At 38.5% G+C, this 25,926-nt stretch overlaps 1 protein-coding gene across 2 annotated transcripts in view; it reads left to right on the forward strand.

The window, feature by feature from the left end:
* Window positions 1-25,926, forward strand: part of EMB2421 (FAD/NAD(P)-binding oxidoreductase family protein) — a 222,303-nt gene that overhangs the window by 169,152 nt on the left and 27,225 nt on the right. For both annotated transcript variants that reach the window (XM_089797482.1, XM_089797483.1), the window contains one exon: window positions 24,044-24,218. In XM_089797482.1, coding sequence (XP_089653608.1) covers window positions 24,044-24,218 — 175 coding nt within the window. The remainder of the gene's footprint in view (window positions 1-24,043; window positions 24,219-25,926) is intronic.

Genomic DNA, 25,926 nt, shown 5'->3' on the forward strand with positions numbered 1-25,926 from the left:
TTCTCTTAACAACTCTGCTTGCATGTCTGACAAAAATCTGATCTTCATGTGATGTGCAGAGCTTGAACTATGGTCAAGTTGCAACTGCTGAGCATTGGCTTTCAGATCCTAATCGATTTTTGACAGTTTGCTCTTTATTTCTTTTGTGAACTCGGAAACATCACATAACTTCACAAAAAGTGATGTCACATTGGTGCAAGATGATTCAAGATTGGTCAAAATTGACGAAAGCTCAACTTGATGGATAGCAATTTGCTGAGCAATGTGCTCAAGCACTTTATTATCAAATTTCTTTTCAGCTTTCTCAATTAGCTTATCCTGTCCACTAGTGTCCTCATTGAACTATTGGACTGCTTCTACGAATTGCAACAAAATAGGTTGAGAAGAATCTACCTCAATACCTGTTGTCTTAGACAAAATGTTTTTAGCATCATCAATAATCGTATACTCTCTATCTCTTTCTTCTCCCAATTTTTGCTATTTTGCCTTCTTCTGGAGGAGTTCACCAACTATATGCATTTGGTCCGTAGTAAGATTATCAATGTCCCATTTGGGAATTTCTATTTTCTCATCGAAGTCTATGTCCTCCTCTATCTCCTTTCCTCTACTCAAAAATCTTGTACTTGGTTGAGCCTTAGGTTCAACTGTCCTTGTACTTAATGCTTTTGTATCCGGGATGTAAACAATTGTAGATATACTAAGACTTGCAGTGAAAATTGATATAGTACTAACCGATGGAATACTAATAGGAATGCTTGTTGAATCCAAAACTGAAGAAGTCATAACTGAAGTATTCAAAACTGAAGTACTTACTGCCGAAGAACTCAAAATTGTAGAAGACACTGTATTCATGACTGATGACTCTGTAGCTGAAGAAGTGAGAGGTTGCAACTCGGTAGATGAAGTGGAAGTCACTTCTGCTATAGACACATTGAGACAAATGGGGGCGAAGAGTGATTGGACATTTGAAGTGTCTGTGGTTGTCACAACCAAACCTACTGAAGTTGTCTCTGAGCTTGATATAGCTACTGGTTTTCTTGGAGAATGAGGAAGTGAGGCAATGACCGCAGTTGCTATCTTCATTGGGTCAGTTTCCTCATCATCTTCTTTATCTTCTTCGGTAGCTTCCTCCTCTTTATCTTCTTCATCTTCCTCATTGTCAAAATGTGTAGGCTCAATATAAGTTTCTTTTTCATCATTATCACTGTCATCGTCATCATGTTTTATTTCCACTAGTTGCTTACTTGGCTTATGCAAATGATAAACATTCTTCCAAGTGTTTGTGGCATTCTTAACCACATGCTCTATATCTTTGATCAAAATTAAACATGTATTAAATCTAACAGTCATTTTATCTTCATTTTTCTTGAAGGACTCTTTTGCCTCAGCATCTGTCATGCTCAGTAGCAATTGCCTCAAGGTTTGTGCATAAATGTCTTTTGCTGTTTGCATTGCAAAGTCCCATCTTGGCTTTATTTTTTCTAACAATTTATTAGAGATTTGAGAGGCTATTTGATCTTGTGAATACTTCCATTTTCCCATTTTGGTCAACACTAGTTCTTCAACTTGTTTCTTCTCTGCCTCTATCCTTGTTTCATACTTCAAAGATTTGAAGTTTGTTATACTTGCACCTTCTTCCATTTGTTTCAACTTTATCTGGAAGGTGGGAGGAGGTTTGCTAAGGACAATATCACTTCCTTTCTTCCTAGACCTCCTTGTGAAGACTATAGTGGATGGCTTTGGTGGCTTGGTGATGATCACCTTGCCTTTCTTCTTCACAGGTTCTTTTTCCTTTTCTGATTCCTCTTCATCCTCTGCCTCTTCTACATCTTCTCCTTTGCCTTCATTTAACATGAGAGGTGTGCTAGTTTTCAGTATAGCTATCCTCCTCTTTCCTTTGTTAACTACCCGAGGGAGTTTTATTTCCAATTCTATCCTTGCCTTGGCCTCATTATAGGTTCCAAAGTATGGTGCCTTTGGATCAATAGGCTCATTAACTAGAGCTTCAATAATATCCTTTGCTTCATCAATATTTACCTCATAAGGAAGAGGTTTTACCCACACAATTTTTGGCTTCACTGCCTAAATGTAAACTCTATCACAATCAACCATAAAACATACATTATCTTTGTAATCCTCAACTAACTTCTTAGGTATCCTGAACCTATTGTTCATTTTCTCTTTGAACACTTCGAAGTAGTTGTTCATAATGCTAACATAGTTCTCTCCCATTTCTGCAATGTATTCATTTATCTGATATAATATAGGCACATCTTTTCTCCATATTACCATGCCTTTGGAAGGGAAGAACTTCTGAACATAAAAGAACAAACATGTCAAGAGTGAACCGAATTTACAGCGGTTATTCTTGAGGTTTTGATACTTTTCATATTCTTGTTGAATTGCCTCAACAACAACTCGGCGAGGTCATAGGACAATTTGTTTTTCACCACTTTGTAAGCCGAGTCCACATCTTCACAAGATACACTGTTGAGACGACTCGAATTGTATATCTTATGTGCTGTAAAATGAATCCCAAATTTTAGCTCTGCATCAGTTACACTGCTAATTTTCATCCCTCTGCCATCCCACTCAGCTAGGGTTTTCTTTTCCAACTCAGCTTGACCTAGGGTTTTGGTAGTTTTAGCTTTGGTGAGCATGGGAAGGCCGGTGACGCGATGAATCATTTTCTTTGTAATCACAATTGGTTGTTCAAGCCATAGTTGACCATTATGCACTCGGCTTAGAATGTATCCAATCTAGTTAATTTGAAAACCTTGCGGCATGTGGGGAATATGTTTTAAATCTTTGTCTTCCAAATGCTTATGCTCGGGTTTAAGAATTCCATTAACACACAATTCACCTAGGGCATCATCCATTTCTAGGGTTCCAATTTCTTGAATAGAACACTTGAAATGAGTATGAATATTGTTAATAAGGAGTACCTTTGGAGGAATTTGCGATTGAGCTCCGCTTGAGTCAAGGGTTTTTGCAATTGTGGGCACAAGTTTAAAATCCAACACTTTCCACTTGACTCCTCAAACCAACATCTCAGACCCTCTCTTCACTTTGCTGCTGCCTGATACTATTGTACTTGGTAAACTATGAGAACCTTGATAATCTGCTGCAAATTCGCTTATGGTTGCTTGATCGCACTGTAAATCGCTTCTTCGCAATAGCACATAGATTTCATGGTGAGAAATGAATTTGATTTCATGCCTTTTGTTAAAACTTCGCCATTAATGCTCAGTATGAAGGTAGCTGGGTTGACTTTGTGCTTGACATCATGCTTGACCCACTGCCATCCACTATTCTATTGATTACTCGGTGAAGGCCCCATGACTCGGTAACCATGTGTGTCTTGTTACTCCCGACCTTGCTTAGTAGAGTCTATGACCTTACTCGGTAGAGAAGACAACTCGGTGATAATTGTTACTGATCTTCCTCAGTGATCCTTTTGTATCTTGAATACTGATTTGTATCTTTGTCACCTTTCAATTGGAACTGTTTGAATGTGATCCTTATAATGCAGTTGCAGTTCTCCTTTGGAAACCTAGTTGAAAATAGTGGAATCACCCACTTCTTGAGTAACATGACCATCATTACTTGAACTAGCATCCTCGGTAGATTTAGGGATCCATTGCTGCCTCATCTGCTTTCAAATGTTATTTGCTTCTACCTTCTTTTCATCTTCAATTTTACCTATGTTAATGCAATTTTTGGCTAGATGACCAAGTTCGGTACAATTGAAACATCTTATGGTGGTATCTCTTCTCCTCGTGTGATGTTTAACACAATTCATGCCAATGTGTCCATATTCTCCACAGTAATGACATCTACACCAAGTGTTGTAGTCCCAACCAAATATTGCTTTCACAATTTGCTCTGCTAGATTGAATGACTTAGTTCTGCAATCTGATGCCTTGTGACCTTTTTTCTTGCATTTGTGACACTTGCCCTCAAATTTTGGTTTCTGTTTGCATTCATTAGCCTTGTGACCATGCTGACTGCAATTGTAGCATTTTCTATTAAATTTTGCTTTACTATTACTCCAACATTTGTATGATGTATGACCTAACTTACCATAGTGATTGCAAGTAGGTCTTTGATTCCTTTGAGCACCTTGTTTGGAGGATTCACCTTCTTTGTATCCAATTCCTTCTTTTCCTTTTTGCCTATAGAGATTTTGCTCATTTTGTTGAATCATGTTTGTTTGAGATTTCATCATTCTTTCATTGATTTGCTTCTCAGTGTTTGGGTCATTTTTCAATCTTTCACTGATTTGCTTTTCAGAGCTTAGCTCATTTCTTATTCTTTTATTGATTTGTCTTTCCAAATTTAGATCATTTCTTAATCTTCCATTGATCTGTCTTTGGCTCATGATTTCCTCATTTGCATTGGAGATTTGATCCGTAAGATCTGCATGTTGAAGGGATTGGTTCTGGATCTCATTGTTTCTTCCATCTATTTCTTGTCTTATCTTGTTCCTCTGTTCCAAGATTTCACATAGCCTTACTGACTGAATTTCTTGTTCTCTTTTGAGCTTTCCTACGTCTTCTTGCAGGGAACCATTCTTCTCTAGAAGTTCTTTGATTGCATCATTTGCTTCATTTGAACTGCTTGAAGGGAAAAAGTCTTCAATTCTTTCTTTAATGTACTGATGATCATTCATCTGATTTGCAAGTTCCTTTTTTTCATGGATTGGGTAAGTTGCTCCTTAGCTTTCTTGAGTTGTGCAATGGCCATTTTTAGATCCAACTTTTCATTGTCAATTGCCTTATCAAGTCTGAATATCTCCATATCCTTGATCTTTGCTCAAGCTGTTAAACTTTCTCCTGAGAACCACAAAGCTCTAATATCAATTGTTGGAAATATTCAAGACTATGCTAAGTTACTGAGAGGGGAGGGGTGAATCAATAACTTCTAAAATTTCTACACCAATTTCAATTATGAATCCAATAAACTACTTAACATTTAATTTATCACATCTGATCTAATTGCATGCATGTGAAACTGAAAATATAAAAGCATCCACAACACTTGAACACAATGATTTGGTGACCCAGAAATCTTCCAAATAGAAAGTAAAATTGGGCTCATGATGAAACCCACAAAACTTCAATACTGCAGCATAAAGTTGGCCTATTAAGGCTTACATTGATCACTTCTGATGATCTGCCTTGTTAGGAGCAATTAGGATTGTTAGGTCCACCTTGTTAGAGGTTTTACAAACACACAATGAAGTATGCACTCTATTAAGAGATTTAAGAAAGACTGTTAAGTCTACCTTGTGAAAAGATTTTGACTGGTTCACTTGTTAGGATGAAACAGTAGATCTCTGACTTACAACTGGATTGTTGATAGAGATTCCTTGATTGTACTGATCACCTTTTTGTGATAAATATGTCTTTGCTGCTCCTCTTTTGATATGGCCTTCACAATTTACTCTTTATCTACTGCTTAGCTTCAATTATTCACATTCGCATTCTTACATGTTCATTGTCATACACATGGATGTGATACAATAAATTACTTATATATACCAATCCAATTTACAAAATTGCAAAGTCGGCCATCATACAGGTTCACACCAATATTACAAAGTCGACCCAAAAGAAGACACTCAGGTTTTGAAGACTGACTTGGTGAAGTTCTGATACTCGGCGTCCATTGTCATTACTTGGCATCATCATGCACTCGGTAGACGTAGAAGCTCGGTCCATAATGATCACTTCAAAGTAGTCGTGAACTTGGTCTACACTGCTGACTCGATAGATACTGTGTAACTCAACATAAACTGGGTTACTTGTTTACCATGACTGCACTCAGTAAAGACTAATCATCATACAACTCGGTTACCACTAGCTTTGCATTCCATGAACTGCAAACTCGATAGAAGCTGTAATGCTCGGTAACCACTGAACTACTTGGGTTGAACTGCTAGACTAAATCTACTTAGTTTGAACTACTGAGCTTCACACTAACTGAATATACATGGTAACCACTGAAATTCTTTGTAGCTACTGGATTACATGGAAAACATTGTAGTTTGTTCAATGAGCTCAGCAGCCATACAAAATTTGAATAAGTGTGTGTCACTAATAACAAACTTGACTGATATGTTAACACTGCCACCTTTTGTGACTCCTACTTCTTGTTCCTTATGTGTTAACCACCTTTGTCTATCCCTGTTCCTGGATGATCCTAGGTAGTTTCTTCATGAGGGTGCGTGGGGGTGGGGGAATGTCTTGTACCTCCATTTGGAACTTGACCAATAGGTTGTTATCTTCCGTGTCTACTCTCCCCCCCCCTTCGTGATCTGCTCTTGCCATGTCGAAGAGTGGAGTAGGTGTAGGTGGCACTATTGATGAACAATGGTGGATGGGGTACTTATTCGAGTAGGAGGTGTTAGTGCTAGTGTGACTAGAAGTGACATTGACTGTGTTGTCTCAATTCTATGAGAGGTAGTGATCCTAATAGTGGGGGCTCCGTTTTTTGTGAGATCTAAGAGCCAATACCTTCAGCTGTAGTAGTTGTTCTATAGGCACTATGTGTACTTCTGATGATAGTTGTGGCACTGTGAATTGTATTTGTTTTGCCTCCCAATTTGGAAAGGGTGGTGATCTTCCTGGCGCATCATGTAGTATGCCATATTGCTGCCAACTGTCATCTCACCACCAACTGTCGTCTTACTACCCACTTCTATGTGAGTGCCACTACTAGCTGCCCTGCCACTACTAGGCTATGTGATTGCCGCAACCAAGTGCCATGTGAGTACCACTGCCAGTTACCATTTGAGTGTCATTGCTAACTACCATGCCACTGCTAACTGCCATGTGAATGCCACTACCAATTGCATTGTAGTTGACTACCAATTGCATTGTAGTTGTCAACCGCTGTTACCTCCCACTGAGTTGCCCTTACAATCTTCTGATGTGCCTCCTATTGTCGGGAAAACGAGTAGTTAGACGGTTGGTCCGTCTGAGTAAGTTTCACGGATGTGACGGTTCGCCTCGCATCCCCTCAGACACTATTTATGCATTTCTCTTTGGGAATGAGACACTTGTATGGAGAAAACTTGTATGTAGCAATTAGTCGATGAATACAATGCTGTTATATTCTCTTTAGATCCATTGTTAAGTACTTATGTGTGCCATTAATCTCTATTAACCCACGAGGGAAAACATTTGGTGTTGTTGCCCATCGAATTTGGGAAACAACAAAATGAGTAGATAAATGGGATTACCATTTGAGGCAAATCGGAATGTGAGGACCAATGCTGAAGGCATTACGTAACACTTTGACGGAGAGCATGCTCTGAAAATTGAATTCCTTGTTTCACTTCACACAGTGATTGCAACTTTCGTATGGAGGGAAGCCGTATGAGAAGTCGACGAAAACCTTGAGTTGGATATGCTCCACGTTAGCCCTACGATGAATAGGTTGTTGCATTAACTACCTCGTTTGTTGGCATAAGAAGCCATAGCATAAAGGAATTGAAGTGAGGAAGTAGAGCGTGAGCAGTGCTGACAAAAAATCCTCTGGGACTTTTATGAACGAGAGTGTAACCGTTGCGAGGAGGAAGAGTCTGATGGCATTCGACGAAGAACAAACCCATTAGCTTTAAGCCTCGGGGAGAAGAATAAAGAACATTGAAAAATTCATAATAATGAGATCACAAAGTTGATCTGTTGTAAATAAATATGAATCAATAAAAGTGTTCTACGTTTTGCTTTAAGATGATTATAATGTTTGATTAGATTGATGCTAAATCAATTAAACAAAGATAAGAATAACGAGCAATAGCCGAATGCCTTAGAAGCCATACATGATGCTTTAATTTTTGCCCAACAAGTAGAACGCCGATGAAGGTTTAGGCAACTTGCCGAAGGATGGCTAGTTGACTATTTAACTGAAGGAGACCACGAAGGCTACTGTGGGGTGTTACGAGAGAGGCAATAACCAGAAGTGGAAGTTTCTGCCATAGGAGTTATGGAGGTTGAGTCAGATCAGCAGATTGGGCAGGAGGATGAGGAGAGCTTTTCCTATGGGTTGGATGAGGAGAGATCTAGGGCATACATTAGAGCTTTGGAGAATGTGTTGGAAAGAGGTCGGGTGATTGGACAACATGCCTTGACTAGAACACAAAAAATGCAGCTGATCGGGGTCTACATAAGGTGAATATGCCCTGAGCGGTTCCACTCTTACTTTGAGGCAAGAGGGTGGCTAGCAGTAGAGATGCTGGAGATGCTGGCAGACTGGGCTACAGAACCCGAGTTGTGACCAGTTACCAACACCATGGAGAGGCTGGCACACGAGATAGTAGTGGCATAAAAAGACGACTACTATGCTTAGCGGTGTGTGGAGGCAGACAAAGTGGTGGTTGAGAGGTCCAGAGAGTTTGAGGTGAAGGCTCAAGAGGAGCTGGCTACTCATTTAACTAGCCAACATGCAGCTTGGGCGATAGAGCAAGCAACGCTCTTATTGGATAAGGAGTAGGTAGAAAAGGAGCTAGAGGAGGCTAAAGAGCCTGTACGCAGAGGGAAGCTCATGCCATAGAGGCCACACTCTAACTGAAAGAGGTTGCAGAGGTCAACACGAGGACTCAAAAGGATTTGCGCATCCGCATGGATCAAGTCTACGAATTGCGCAAATTGTTGAACACTCTAGGGACACAACCTCCTCCTTAGTCTCTGTTTTCTTGATATATTTATATAGTTGTCTCCTATTTTGTAAGTTTTGAGTCGCCCAGAGACGACTTTTATTTTTGGGGGGGATGATGTTGTCGAGAAAATGGGTAGTTAGATGGTTGGTCCTTCTGAGGAAGTTACACAGATGCGACGGTTTGCCTCGCATCTCGTCAGACACTATATGTATGCATTTCTCTCTTGGAATGAGACACAATTATATGGAGAATTCTTGTATGTAGCAATCAGTTGATGAATACAATACTGTCATATGCTCTTTAGATCCATTGTTGAGTACTTTACTTATGTGTGCAATTAATCTTTGTTAACCCATAAGGGAAAGCACCTCCTACATCCAAGCATCTACCTCTCTCCATAAGGTCTTTGTATCCGATACCTCAAGTGAGGTGTTCTCTTCTGTTACTACCCTTCTTGCATTGGTATAAAATAAATCTCTTTTGATGTCTCCCCTAGCTCTATTTTTTGTGTTGCCTTCTATGGTGCTTTGGTATGACATAGTGTTATCCTAAACACTCCATCTTCAAAGCTAGATGAAGATGATGTGTATTGTGCCATTTCTGTTTCACCTTCCTCTTCTAAGATACCATCCTCTTCCTCTCCCTCTTCTATGCTTGTTGCGGGTTCTTCTCTAATCCTTTTCTTTTAAGGTTCAAAGCTACTAGTTGTGAAAGCATCGAGGTGCAACCAGTAGTGCAATGCAGGTTTCTATGGCTCCACTCGGCTAGCAGGCACAAAGTTATGCCAATGTTGTGGTTCCACCTGTATATGAAGTGCATCGAGGAACAAGGCAATGACATGATGCAATATATAAAACGTCTTGTGTATGAGTTGAAAAAGTGTTTTGATTTAATCTAACAAATATTGGCTATAAATATGTAGCCTTCGGATGGTGATGTTGGAAACTCTACTTACACATGCAAGTTTACTTTTTAACAAATACAAAATGTACTTCCACTTAGGGGAGGTTATGAATGATTGTTTAGCTCCCAATTGTTGTTACTACTCCATAGATGACCTAATTGATTAGCTGTAAGATCTTTCCTGCATATATATTTCAACATCTTTTTGTCCTCCACGGACATTTTTGTGAAGGGTTTGGATGTTGAATGCTCTTTATTTGGCACGCCAAATACTAAATTCTTTTGTTGAATAGGACACAGTTACTATTTGATCAAAGTACCTTATTGAAGACCTATGTAAGCTCCTATTATAACCATGCACCATTGTGTAATACTGGTTCAAAACCTCTCAGATTAAGAATGGGCATAAAAGTAACATTGTCTACCTTCGCCTTGCAAAGGGATGCCTTGAAATCATGTTTGTCTGGATTTCCTTTACACTATGCGCTGGATTCACTTCAAGTGACACTTTCGAACATGATATTTTCTGCTATGATTTGCTCATCCTTGTCTTTTTGCGTCTTTCCCTTCTTATTGGAGGTTGCTATCATGCTTTGTGCTTGTAATGAAATTTTGGTTATACCTGTGGCTTTGTAGTGGATATTGTAATTGCCGTTTTTAGGGTTTTCAAAGCTTCCTCTTACCATGTTGAGTAGGTCTCGTGACTCCTTTTCTTAATTTGTGAATTCTTACTTCCAACTGGTGAACTCTCTCCTTTTACTAGATAGGATTGGAGGGACAAATTCGCAACTAGTCGTATGACTTGAACGAATGATATGAGGCCTCCCTGTTGTATGCCGTATGACACTCTTCACTTCCCTTGCATGCTCACTTCCAACTCCCATATGCTCACTCACAACTTGCTATTTCTCTTGTTGGATAGAGATTGCATAACAAGTCATACACTGTGTATAGAGGGCTGGCAAGTCTGTGTGTAGTATGAACCATATAGTTTGTACAAAAGAAATGGTGAGGCTTCGTACAAGACTAGGAAAGGTTGTCTATGAACTTCCTTAATTCCTTCTCTTTTCCTTTTGTCCAACCCTGCAACATTCCATCAATAAAGGATGTATGACCTGCACAAGGCATACAACATCCTTTGCTTCTACTGTATGGTCCCCTATTAGTACCTTCCTTCTTTATGCTGCCTTGAGTTTGTAGAATGATGTTACTCTTCTTATCACAAGGGTCTTTTGTAGGCTTTCATTAGGGTTAGGTTACCAACAACTTTAATAAAAAATCATTAACTTTCTTTTTCTTACTTCCTCTATTATCCCTTCATTAGCTATTAATAAGGACTTTTTCCTTTCTGCTTCTCCGAACCTTTTTCCCTTTTTATTTTGTTCTACTTTAATTTGTTTAATTTTACTTAAATAAATATTTTTGGAAATCCTCATACCTTTTAGTTCTCTTTGCTTTAGTGCTCCTCGCTCTTCTTGTTTAGCTTTTGCATATTTCCCTTTGAATTTTTTAAAGCACCCTTTGTTTATTTTCTTTAGCATTTTATCTGGTCTTTCAATTCTTTCGACTTTGATTTTCTCTATGGGTTCTATTCCTAGCTCTCCTAGTTAGCTGCTTGTTCCTTCTTTCATTGCTCGACTAGTTTTGTTTCCATGCGTGTCTTCATTCTTTCTCCATGGCTAGTTTTGTTTGCCTACTAGCTTCTTTCAATCTTTCTTTCTTTGTAAGTGGTTCGGGGTATGTGGCTTTCTTCCCCTAGAGTCTAGGGATTGCCAGAACCTTATCTTCTAGACCTATTACCCCTATCATGTTTATTGCCTTTCCCTTAAGGTAGTCAATGTCCTCATGGTTTCCCCAACCCACACCATCTTCATAGCATACTTCCACCACCTTGCTTGCTTTGGCAGTCTCGTGCAAAGTGGCCCCCCTCACTACACCTTCAAGATTGTATCACATGTGACCCCTTTGCATTGTACTGGATGCAACTTCTTGGTGAGTTATTATTTCTGTTACTATTGCTCCCTCGTTTAATGTTAAAGTATCCTCTTGGGGAAGCATTAGAATTGATGGGTCTTGGTGTTGTGGTGGGCAGGGGTCTCTTCCCTTGTCAATAGAACTTGAATGCTCCTTCGCTTCATATTGTGCATGCACTCCTTGACCGAGTGTTTGAGTACTTGATAGATGTCACAAAACGATTTCTTTAGACAATTAGCTCCCACGTGTCCCCCACTTTAGTATTATGAGCACCATACTTCCTTGCTCTCCTTTGTCTCCTTCTCTTCTCTCATTTCCTTCATCCTCATCATGGATGTAGAGTGCTTGGATTGTTTGAAACTCTCCTTCACTCTTGCCATCATTAATGTCATCATTAATGTCATCATTAATGTCATCATCATTGACCCTCTTCTTCCCTCTTAATGCCTTATTTGTTGCTTCCGATGTCCATTGCCCGATTGAATGCCTCATTCTGGAAGGATGGGGATACTACCTTCATTTTCTTTAGGATGGGGGGTGCTAGTCCTATAAACTGTCACTTCTTCAACCATGTGTTGGCTGATTGTCTAGCATACCAATCAATTCCTTTAGCCTACAATGGTAAGCTCAATTGTCTCATTTTTCCCTTGGTGCATATTATAGATCTCTACTATCACCTTGTCATCATTGCGGAGTAGTCTAAATTCCTTTTTAAAGGTATTTTCAAATTATTCCATTTTTCCCTCTCTATTGCTGCGAGGGCTGTGTACCACTCAATTGCTATACCTTGGAGGGTGGTTGGATATGCTTTCAATTAATAGTCTTCACCATTTGAACGTTGGCTTCTCATATGGTCAGATGTTTTGCAAAGGTAGCCAAATCCTTAGATCCGTTGCCACTAAATCTGGGAAGCTTTTTTTTTCTGAAATGTTTTGTTGGATTTTGGTGGGTTGGTTTTTCCTTTGTGTCCTTGTGCTTTCGTTGCATTTCCAAGCTCTCATGAGTCCTTTTGCGTTCCACCACTGTTGTCCACACCTTGATAGTGTTGATACTCTCTTCTATTGAGTGTTTCTAGTTGTGTTCCCCCCATCCTCGACTGTTTCGATATAGCAAGGCTTCTAATACCTCATAGAGCATTCTTAAATTGGTCCACCACGTCCTCTTTAAGATCTTTTTCCTGATCATTGACATCCTCCAAGTGTATGGATGGTTCATTTCATAGGGAATTGCTCTCTTCACTGTCCCCCTACTGCACCCAAAGGATGCCTAGAAGTGGTAGTTTGTGTGCAAAATCCTCCCACTCCTGCCTTGTGGGTGACGCATGAGTGTTAGCACAAGTGTCACTCTAGTCGGATAGATTGAAATACCTTTCGATTAACTCTTGCAACTGTTGTTGTCTTTGAATCTGTTCTTGAATCTGAAGTGATGTTCTTACAAACAATTTCTACTTCTCTATTTTTGCCTCTTCCTTTGGACGCTTTCTGTCCTTATCTGGCAAAAAGGGCAATAGTTTTTGGAATTACCAGAGGTATGACGTCTACTTGTGTCTCATGGTTCCTCCTCCCTCCTATTCCTTTCTTTGTATTGTTGTAGTATTTGTTGTCTACGATGCTCAGGTTCCTTGCCTCATGCTCTTCTTGGAACTCTAGTGATGTGCAAGCTAACAATCTTGAAAGGCCGCTTAGAAGATCACACACGAAAGCATTCATCATGAGTTCGACACGTACCGTACTAGTTGATAGAGCTCTTTGCTCTGCCTCTCACTCCATGTTCTCGTCTACTGCTACATCCCATGCGTGAACCAAGTCCTATGTCAATTGGTCTTCTCGATTCACTTCAGTATTGCCCTCCACGTCACTGTTAGTTACCACTACTTGTTGATCAAAGGTGAGACCCATTATGCCGCCTATCCTCACATCCTCAAATCTCTAGGTTTGAACTTAGGCAACAATGCCAAAATGTTAGATGCCTAATTCGAGATGTATTAACTACTACAATGCAACTATAGTTCATTCAACAATAACACCAGATTTGAATCACTGATGGCATCACATAAATAACCAGAGAGAATACAAAAACCATAATGCGAGATATGGCATAATGATATAACTTTTGTAATGACCCTTGTCTGTCATTACTTGATCTTTTCAATTTTTGCCCATTTCTTTTCTTGATGATTCCACTCTTTGGTGTGTAATATTATTATATATCTTATTTAGAGAGGGGGTGTGTCCTTTCATTTAATTTGTTATATTTGTTTATTAATATTAGTATTATAATTATTATTTACTATTAGTATTAATGTTTAATTAATATTTATATTATGAATATATGTAATTTTTTTAATCTTCAATTAGATTTTAATATAACTATTATGTAAATTACATATTATAGAATTGATTATTATTTCATTATACATTACATTGTTATTATGTAAGATATTGTATCATATTATAATATGATTTTAATTATATCATGTTTGGTATATTATCTCTCTTTATATAGTAATTATTAATTTAATTATATAGAGCTTTTACTAGTGGGGATATAACAGTCCTCCCCTCTTGAATTTGCTTGTCCTCAAGCAATTTATAACTTTGATTCATTCTTTTGCCTACATGTGTTACAATACTTGCAAAGTACACATGTTAGTATATGATGGGCTATGAATGAAGACACAAAGTAGACACATTAATGCAAGAAGACACAATGCAAACATGAGGTAGACACATGAATACAGGAAGACACAAAGAAGACACGAAGCAAACATATTAATGCATGAAGACACCATGTAGACACATAGTATACATGTTAGAATCTTGCTTACAATTTAAAATAAGAAAATGTAAGGAAGTGTTTTACCACTTTGATCGAGAATGTTGTGCTCCTTTCCCTTGTCTCAAAATCAAAAGTTCTTGAAGATGCATATTTTAACAAGTTTCTATAGCTAGTACTATAATAGGGTGTATAATTCTGTAGTAGATGGTAGATTTACTGCTTCTCGAGTTTGGACATGCTCAGCTTAGGGCTCCCTTAGATTTTTATCCATATTGAGATTCTCTTGCCCCAACGCGACCAATTTACTCCTTCCCCTGTGCACACTCCCTACCCACTAAGAACATGTTTAATTTTGATGTGGATGGTAGATTTAGTACTTCTCGAGGTTGGTCACACTCAACTTGGGGCTCCCTCAGATCTTTATCCATATTGGGATTCTCTTGCCCCAACGCGATTGATTTACTCCTCCCCTTGTGCACACTTCCTATCCATTATGTAATAAGACAAAAGGAGATTCCTATCCAATATTATCTTAATTTCCACAACATTATATATATATGTTTGATAAGTTTAATCCTTTCAAATATATCTCTTTTTATATATCCATATATTATAAAACTATCTTTGTTTACAATATACCTCCCAAAGGCCACAGTCTTCGTTTTGATCATTGGTGAATAGGAGCAATTTGGAAATAATCGTCTTCCCTTTTATTTAATGCCTTTGTGCTTAGAGTTATTTTAATATATTCCATATTGTATTGTATGTACTTTGTATTTCTCTTCCCTGTGGTGGTATTAGCAATTGTAGTTATCTTCATATGTTACTCTCTTCATTTAAACATGCGATTCCCTTACTCCACATTCAGTGATAATTTAATGGTTTGAAATGTAAACACATTTGGTATTTAATTCATGCTTCCTTTGACATGACATAGTGGCGGCAATTATATTTTACTTTTTACATTCCCCCCCCGTTATTTTGGCGGTTGTCACAGTGCTCCGATAATATTGTTTGGTTCCCATGTAAGATGGGCTCTTTTTGTTTCTACCCGAATGGTGGTCTGGCCAATAAGAAGTCCCTCTATTCAAATATGACTTTTTTCCTATTTATTTTTCCTGGTGGCAGTATTAGAAAATATCTTTATTTAATGTGCATCGTACTTTATTTTTAACATTGAGCTACCTTTCCATTCTACCATAACTGCTATCGTATGATACTAATACCTATTGTTGTCCAGACTAATATTGGCGGTTAGAAGTTGATCCATTGTACTTCACTTTATGCATTTTGACTTTTGTCATAACTACTTTTCGATTGCTTGTCTTCTCCTTTGCATGCAAGTCAAAGTGATCTCGATTTTCTAAGATGGACGGGTGACATCATTGCAATCATCCATCAAATAACAATTCTTTTCTACGAACAAAAAATCATTTAGTTTATTACGTAGATCGTAGTCATACACATGGGATTGCTGCAGCCTCCTATCTTTGGTAGTAATCTTCAAATACTTATATATCTACTTTGCTTATATTATTGTTGGTAAAATCTATATTGTAGCCGACGGGTAGAATAGTATCCGAAAGGGCACATGACGGTTGAGTCACCCCTTCAGGAAGGTATAAGTAAACTGTCTGGAATGGACTTGGAATCATCATTGTAATGAATCATATCGAATATTGTAGTATCTTCTGCATATATGCGAATAATAAAAGGAATACTTTTGTGTTACATGTTCTTGTCTACTGTCTAAATGCATTAATAAACCATTTACCCTGTACGGTAAACATTTGGTGCCGTTGCCTATAAGAACCGAGTGCTATAAATGTCGAACACATTGACTAAAGATAGAAATAAGAATCCAAAAAATGACTGCATAAGTGTGGCACGAGAAATATTAAACCGCACACAACAAAGTGACCAGAGGCACAGACTCCAACAACTCGCCGAAGGGTATGGCAATGGTGGCACAAGAGGTGACCATGGTACCATGGGAGCATTGATGAATGGAGTGCAGTCACCAAGTTGATCAAGGGAGAGGTTGATAGAAGAAGCCCGAGAAAGGCAAAGGGTGATCAAAGGAACAAAGGAAGAATTGGCAAACTGTTATACACCAAGGGGGAATCCGGACGGAAGGGAAAGGACCAGCGCGGCTTGGAGTGTCAAAGGAACACAAGCGTGGGGTGAACTCTTCATCCCTGATACACCTGACAAGCAAATATAGTTTGGTCGAAACAACCAAGTCCTTGAGGAAGCTTTCACGCCACTTGAGAACGTAGGTGTCCGTAACGTAGGTGTACAGAGCGGTACAGAAGTACAAAACAACGCGGGTATTGACAACAACGCACAACAAAAGAAAGAAAGGGTACCGATGGCCAATCCAAAGGAAAAGTTACCAAAGTTTGACGGGGATGGCACAATTGACCCAATTAGACATTGTAAAACTTGCGAAACCATTTGGACAGCGAATGGAGAAAGCGACCACGACGAATGGGCAAGGCAATTTCCAGCCACCTTACGAGGTGTAGTAATCAATTGGTTTTCGGACACCGATCCGGAAAAGCTAACCACGTGGGAAACCATAAAGAAGGAATTTATTACACAGTTTCAACTGCTATGAGACGACAACGAGATAGTAGCAGAAATCTACACCACAAAACAAGGAAAAAATGAAACAATCCATGTATATGCTAGAAAACTAAAAGAATTAGCAAATAAAATGGAAAGTAAGCCAGCAGACGGGCTGAAAAAGAGATAGTTCATAGAAGGATTATGCCTGGAGTTAAAAAGGAAAATGAAGATTGTATCGCCATCGTCGTACATTGAAGCGTACAATCGAGTGATGGACTTAGAGAGTGAATAAAAAAAAAGAAAAAGAAGAAGAAAAACAGATCATCTGACTCGGATGATCTGTTTTTCTTCTAAGGATAGCAGTAGTGATGAAAAGGGCAGTAAGAAGGTCCGAGCCCTCCAGAAGGATATGATCAGGATGATGAAAGAGTTTAAGAATATGTAGAAAGGGAATAGCCTGACCAAAGAAAATGAGCTATGGTGCACAAAATGCAAGAGAGAAGGTCACACTAAGGAATCTTGTCAGAAGAATCAGTTTTGTGATATCTGCCAAATTGCGGGACATTCCACAAAGGAATGCCCATTCAATATGAAAACAAGAGGGCATCAACAAGTGCTCCTGACACAGGAAGTTTCCACGTTAGGAGGGAACGGAAACACAAATAATGACGGTGCCACCTCGGGTGGGTATAGAAACAATAGGAGACAAAACAACACCGACAACAACAATAATAACAATAATAATGGGGGTCGTAGTCGGATTTAGTATGATGCGAATGATCGACCAATGGTTCAATATTGAGCATGCAACTTGTGGGGCCACTTTGCACAGAACTGTACAATGGCGAATGCACCGAAGTTGTTATGCAGATGGTGTGGTCTTCAAGACCATGAAGATGCCAAGTGCCCGAAATCGAAACCAGGAGTGAATTTGATCAGTACCGAATCAGGAATGGATGAAAAGGAAGTCCTGGCAATTACACATAAATAGGTAAAGTTGTACCTAGACCCAACGAAAGAAAAGAAGAGACTGGAAGAAGCACGGGCCGAAATTGAGAGAGGGATGCAGACAGAGAAATCACAAACGGAGAAGGGGGACACTGCGAGTACCTTAATGAGGAACTATGCAAAATAGAGCATCATAAGGCGTATATTACAAATTGAAGTGCCAGTAAAATTAAATGATTTGCTGCTCACAATGCCCCAACTACGAACGACACTCATAAACATGGCTCTGGTTGCTTAACTACCAGAAGAACCTAGGAAGGAGAAGGGATCAAAACAAGCACAATAGACCCAATGCTGCTAGCCCTCACATCAAGAAGGCATCAGGTGGTTGTAGAAATGGGTATATTGGGAACAATCCTCTCAGACACAATTGTGGATGGAGGTTTAGGCGTAAATTTCCTACCAAAAGATATCTAGAAGAAGTTGGGACAGCCGACGTTGTGGTCACCCATGTTCCAATTGCTAATTGCAGACCAACATGGCATTAAGCCTCTAGGGATCTTGATGGCGCAACTAGTAACTATTGGAATGTAGCCGTTCCTGCTCAACTTTGTAGTCATCACACTAAAAAGAAGGGGATATGACTCCATTCTTGGACGATGATGGCTCATACAAAAAAAGGTTAAACATGACTAGAAGAAGAATACACTATCAATGGAGAGTAGAGGACAGAGATTTATTATTGATTTACACACAAATGGTGGGAGAAGAAGTCGGATTGTCCGATTCAGAAGGAGAGCACAAAGGTAAGAAGCAAATGGAACCAGATGAGGAAGAGTCCTACGGTTAGAAGGTGGATCGAAGGACGATGATCTGGATTCGGTAAATGGTCTATTTCACTGACAAATGGAGGATTACGAACTCTTTTTGAGCTATAATATGGTAAGGGTCGATGAAGGTGAGAAAGGAGAGGAAAATGAATGTTCGAAGGAATATAGAGAAGCAGAAGAAGGAAAGATAGTTATGGCGGAAGTTGAAGGGAAAAACATATCGTACGAACCCAAAAAGCAAAGATTCCACCATACGGTACACAGTGAATGAACTGTGCGGAAAGAAAATGTTACGCCACACCACAGACTTAGTAGAAAGGTATCGAGGAAAACACATCATATGGTCCGCACAGGAAACAAAGAGGAAGGGCTTAATAAAAACTTCAGCAACACAGAGTAAAGCTTCTAAATTCAAGAATATAATTATTGACAACAAGGAGTGGCACCTAATGGAGTTCATGGTACCGAGTTTGAGGATAGCAATTGAGAACAAGCTGGGCGACATGGGAAGCCTAAGCATAGTAATGAGACTCGCCGCGAGTTGGGCGAGTCGTCCGAGTCGGTGAGTCAAGTTGCCTCAGCCGAGTCAAAATGACCCAACCCTGGCTCGGCGGGTGAACTGAGCTGACTCACTTGACTCGGCAGACTTGGTTGACTCACCTAGGTGACTTGGCTGACTCATCTGACTCGGCTGATTTTTTTTTTTTTAACCTTTGTAGTTACGTAATTGATATATGTTATGTATGTGATCAAATTACCTTCTATTTTATAATGTTATTGTGTCTTTAATCTTTATTCAATAATGGGTGCATGGAATTAATTTAAATCCAAAAAATCTCTAAATTTTAAGGGTTTTATCAATTTGCCGAGTCACTACCGAGTCACTGTCGAGTCCGAGCCGGGTTACGAGTCAAGTTATCCTTGCTGAGTCTGAGCCAAGTCCGAGTCTTGTTACTTTGAGCCAAAGGGAGAGATTGTACAACCTGAATAAACTTGATGAGCGACGACTACAAGCACAATGGGCCATGAAGGTTATACAAAACAGGCATAAGGCATGGCATGACAAGCACTTGAGTTGAACAGATTTCAATCGGGACAACTAGTGCTAAAGTATAATGGGTGCAACGAGATCGAACTAGGCAAATTTAAAATAAAGTGGGTTGGGTCATATAAAATTCGCGAAGTGGGCAATAACAGAGCAATAGAATTATGGATGCTCGATGGGAAGGAAGTAGCCGATGCAGTGAATGGGTCGATGTTGAAAGTTATCATGAAAGAAATAATGCACCTCCGTGGATGAGCAACTGAGAGAGTCTAAAAATAGTAAATATTGGTGTATATATGTAAAATAAAGTGTAAAATAGAATATATATATATTTTTTAAGAAGTAAGTTGAAGAAAAGAGATAAATATTAATATATGTAATGAGGAAATATGGACTCAAAGCATACGGTCTTGAGAACATTTAAAACAAAGAAGGCATATAAGCTCACCGTATGGACATGTGTAAATAGGAGGCTTGACCGTACGACCGTATGGACAAAGGGAAAGAGGCACTATACATAAAAAAGCTAAAACACTAGGACCGTATGACATTTTGTATGATGAGAGAAGATCGTACAAACACACAACAAAGGGAGAGCTCAGACTATACAGCTGAAAGTTTGCATTGGGAAAGGTCTTATGAAAATACTGAAGGAAGCCATCACCGTACGAAACTCAAAGGGTAGCAGAAGACAGTAGATTGTACGACATAGGAGAACCTTGGAGAGCACCGTATGGCCCACACAAAACACTGTACGGCCAAACAGAGAGCCATATGGCCACTAGAAGCAGAGGAAAAGGTATGGCCAAAACAAAGAGAAGTGGACACTAGGAAGATACCGTACGGCTATACGGGAAAATTGGAAGGGAGACGTACGGAGAGCAAGAAAGAAGACATACCGTACAGTCAATAGGAGATCACCATGTGGAGCAACACTGTATGGATCGTACGAAAACAAAGACAAGGGGGTTATTGAGCTGTACGGCAACCGTATGGACATGATCATATGGCTTAAGGAAAAAAGAGAATACCGTACACCCATGCAGTGCACACGGCTAGGAGATTGGAGGAAGAAGCCTATAAGAGCCCCATATGGCCGTACGACCTGAATAATTGAAAAAGCAAAGTTGGACTGTACGCCCAAGAGTTGAAAGAAGTGGCTGTACGGCCCTTGCAGGATCAGTGGGAGAATGAAGGAAGCATTATTGTATGATCAGTTAGAGGGTTGCAAAAGACAGAACGACCATTATTAAAACAGGGGTAGAGGTGATTGATCAAAGGGGATAGGAAGTGTAAAAAAAAAAAATGACAACAGATCAAAACAGTTGAGAATGGAAAACGTATAGTACTGGAGGGACAAATATAAATAGGTAATGAAGAAAACATAAGCGGTTGGCAGAAAGAGTGTGGGATTGGAAGAAAATCACAAAAATGGTGTGTTCCATAGACTTTTGTGTGGGTTTGAGATTACTAATTTGGTCTTGGTAGTGAGGGGCTCTACCTCAGGACCCTGCGAGGCATTGCCCCTCGACTTCGCTGGTGCGATGCCCCCTAGACCCCTAGTCAGTTTAGTTATCAGTCGTGGGAACTGTGACCAGTTGATGAGACCTAGAGTTGCTGCAGGCATGGAGTGTTTGTATGCCAGAGGTCGAGAGAGCACTAGAGCAAGCCTTTCGAGAGGGATGCTACACTTTGAGGCACTCGGAGTAGGTGTTTGACGTGAGGCTGTCTTCGTGGATGCATAGAGAGCTCGAGAGGAGCTGATCATCTAGTTGGAGGCAATAGAGCGATACTTGGGTCAATGTACCTAGGCATTGGAAGTAGAGAAGGCGACACAGGTGGCTATCAAGGTCAGCTTGGCTAAGGTGATAGTATTGTGTTAGCGGAGGTTACATATGCAATGTGTTTTGGAGACTAGTTTGGTGCAGGCACAAGAAGAATGTGAAAGTGATGTGATGGAAACAAATCTATCTTGTTATAGTTAGTCAGTTACTGTATTCTGTTTTGTTAATTTGTCTTGGATATTTTGTAATTGTTGTCTGGAGACGACTTTTCTTTTGGGGGGGATGATGTTGTCGGTAAAATCTATATTGTAGCTGATGGGTAGAATAGTATCCAAAAGGGCATGTGACGGTTGAGTCACCTCTTCAGGAAGGTATATGTACATCAGCCGGAATGGACTTTGGAATCATCATTGTAATGAATCATATCGAATATTGTAGTATCTTTTGTATATATGCGAGTAATAAAAGGAATACTTTTGTGTTACATGTTCTTGTCTATTTTTTGAATGCATTAATAAACCGTTTACCCTGTGCGGTAAACATATATCAGTCGATAGTTATATATACATAATGCAATTATTGGAGGAGCTTGAATGAATGTTATTTGTGGTGCTTGAGTCATCCTTGCTCAATTCCAGCGAACGATCTGAACTGATTGCCTCTCTGATTGTCGTATAAGATACAATAGTTGTGCTTTTCATATTCAATCCCTCTCATTGCATCCTTTATTCTCCATTGTGAAACATATATATATCCTTTCTCCACTCGTTTACATTAGTGCCAAAGATGACAAATAAAAACTTTGCAATGTCTAGTGTTTATATTAATCATTGTTAATCCTTAATACTCTGTCTTTGAATGATATTCAGTGGTCTTTGTCTGTGTATTGGATGTTTTCTGCTAAGACAAGAGTCATTCCCCTAATCGCTTTATCAAGTAAAACCAATACGTTGAACACGCCAAACTCTTCAGTAATTATCCTTGCAGCTCTTCTATTGAAAATCTGTTTGCCCATGCGATGAGTTTCTTAATAGCGTTGCTACAGTTATTTGTAATTCGTTCCTTTGCTATAGTTTTTTTATTCCTTACAAAATGCTCATTGTGCTTGTTTAGTCAAATATTAAACAAATTGCAATGGAATGGTTTCCTTAGTGTTCGAAGTCACAAATTTTATTTATCTTCTTATTTCCATTGCTAATAAAGTGATTGATTGTATCCTGCAAAATGTTCGTCAAGCACTACTTGCGGCTGACTGTAAAATGGAAATTGAACGGTTTCTTTTTTATAATTTTTGTTGAAATAATGTACATGGAGTGCTTGTCTTCATCCAAAATCATGCTCTTGACATTGTTATTGATTTTCTTGCGGTATTGGACCTCCATCATGAGTAGAATCAAGTTCTTGTTAAGTCTCGAATGCATCTAATATGGAGGTCGTCTCATATACTGATTGAATGGTTGTATATTTGCATTTCTTTGGGTGCTTACAAACAGACCCACTGGAGCAATACCTTTAACTCTGCAACATTTTATTCTTCTAACCTTTCCTCACAAGTAGGTGCTGAATTTTTAGAATTAACTTTAATAAGTGTGCGGATAGCTATATATTAATAGACATCTTCATGATTTACAGGCTGGCAGGATGCTAGCTCTAATACCAATTGTAATGACTCTTGTCTGCCATTACTTGATCTTTTCAATTTTTTGCCCATTTCTTTCGTTGATGTTTCCATTTTTTGGTGTGTAATATTATTATGCATCTTATTTAGAGAGGGGGTGTGTCCTTTTATTTAATTTGTTATATTTGTTTATTAATATTAGTATTATAATTGTTATTTACTATTAGTAATAATGTTTGATTAATATTTATATTATGTATATATGTAATTTTTTAAATCTTCAATTAGATTTTAATATAACTATTATGTAAATTACATATTATAGAATTAATTATTATTTCATTATACATTACATTGTTATTATGTAATATATTGTATCATATTATAATATGATTTTAATTATATCATTGTTTGGTATATTATCTCTCTTTATATAGTAATTATTGATTTAATTATATAAATCTTTTACTAGTGGGGATATCACAGCTTTTCATAGCATAATAATCTCTAATACCCAACAACCTTACATTGCTCCAGCTTGGATACAAATAGGCCTGACGGTTGGTTAAGTTTGCCAACCTTTGCTAGCATTGCTTGGAAACAAGTATTTTATTTTTCTACCCCTTTAATTAACAAAAGTATTATTATGGCATAATAGCCACCTACAGATGTAATTCAGACGGCTTGTATTATTGAATGGAACTCAACATACCGCTACATGAACTATAACTTAATATAGAGTTGTACCTGTGCTCAAAAGTTCGATTCAGATGGATTTGTTAGCTTACTTTTCACAAGTTTATAGCCAAAAGACTGCTATTGTTGTTTTCTTATTTTAATCAAAACACCATTTTGTTAAGTTAAGTAGCAAAGTTACAAAATGAATGGGCTCAACATATGGTGTATTTGATTTTGTATTCTATGCAGGCATGCAGGGAACACATTTTCAATCTGGTTGGCTATGACCATGTAGACTTGGAAATAAAATCCATAAAGCAATGGGTTATGAATGCTGAAGTTGCTGAAAATTTTATTTGTGGCAACTGTCGCGTCATGCTTGTTGGTGATGCTGCTCATCGTTTTCCTCCTGCAGGGGGGTTTGGTAATTTCATAGACCATACACCATCCGTATATATACATAAAATGACCTTAAAACTGGTTGAAAGCTAAATGTTTTAATTATCAAATAGATGCTGAACTTGAGTTTGATATAGCTTATTTTGAGCTTGTGTGGTTTAGCAAAGATCAATGGAGTTATATCTATAAGAAATAAATAAATAATCTTAATGCCTGTTAATGACAAATTTGTCAATTAATCAAATGGGTGAAAGACAAGAGAACAATAAAACATGTCTTCATTAGCAATTATTCCAATGACAATGTGAATCAATAATAATTAATTAGCATTAAATGTGTTTTTGTCGTTTGACTAACAAGTACAGGCAATCAATCATTGGTCTAAAGACATAGTATGTATTATTGAAGAGCAATATTAATCTTGTACTTTTCTTGAAAAGGGGTCCAGAGGCAGACTCTAAACATTGGAACACAAAACATTACCTAGCGATATCAAAATATATGATATGTTTGACTAGAAATCTAAATCTTTGTTAACATATATTTTCTTTAGCAGCAAGTTCAATGACATATTATAACAATTAAATAGGAAGTATCCATCAGTTAAACAAAATTTTTACAAAGAGAATTTCTGAAGTTCCATGGAGTTTTGAAATAAAGGTATAAGGGATATCAGGATGGGTTTTGGGGATAGGGCAACTATGGACCAAAATTTGGGGATGACAATGCAAATGAGATATAGTACTTTAATAGTTAGTTATTATAAATGTGCAAGCGACGTCTCCTAATTCTGCTGAATGATATGACGAATGTGTTCATTATAAAACTGAAAGGTGGGGTCTTCTTTTTGTACAATGGCCTTAATTTGGATATACATGGTGTTGGTCTCCTCATACAATGCCTTGACATTTAGATTTTTTGAGTCCATAAATTTGATTCCCCTGAAATTTGTAGATATGATGCAAATGATATATTTGGCATCAACCCAAAAAGTATTGCTCATTCACATTTTTTTTTCACCCATTTCACTAATCCTTACTTGGACTTGACCCACTCATTACACTCCTATATCATGACCATGGTTGAAAAACTCGTAGACTACTCAGCAAGTAATCAAAAACTATGCAAGTAGTTTTAGTGGGTGAGTCTTTACCACTTTAACTCACAGAAAAATCGCTGAGCAATTGGCAAAAACTCGCAGAGAAGTCGGTAAAAACTCAGCAAGTCTGCGCCAATTACTCGGCTGCAGCAGCATATAAGGATTTTGATCTTACAGTCATTTATTTTTCGAGTTCTTGTTTGCTGCTTGAGCCAGAAAACACCCCCTCAAGCTTATGCAAGGTCATTTGCAAGCATTTTAGTTGACTTGAAGCAGATTTGAAGCACATTTGAAGTGGAATTGAAGCAAATTTAAAGTGAATTTCCAAGAGAGTCTAAACGCACAAATTCTGGGAGAATAATGCTTCAAAAATGAAGAATCCAAAGGCCATGCAATAAGGAAAATGTGCTTGGCCTAGGACCTTGCAAGGGGGAGCTGTTGCCCCTAGACCCCCACTTTTGAATTCACAAAAAAAGAAGAAATTGATGGGTAAAACTGTGTTGAATTAAGTTGATAGTTTTATAGTCATTCTATTGAGTTGCCCCATGTCCCCTCGTCCCCCAATGGGTGTTGAACATTATTTCATCTCCTTTTTGTCGCATCTAGGTTTGTTGAAGCTCTCTAATGGCATTTC

The sequence above is a fragment of the Cupressus sempervirens genome, chromosome 8 (genome assembly GCF_028749045.1).
Source record: "Cupressus sempervirens isolate cs-2001-9-10 chromosome 8, ASM2874904v1, whole genome shotgun sequence".
Lineage (NCBI taxonomy): Eukaryota > Viridiplantae > Streptophyta > Pinopsida > Cupressales > Cupressaceae > Cupressus > Cupressus sempervirens.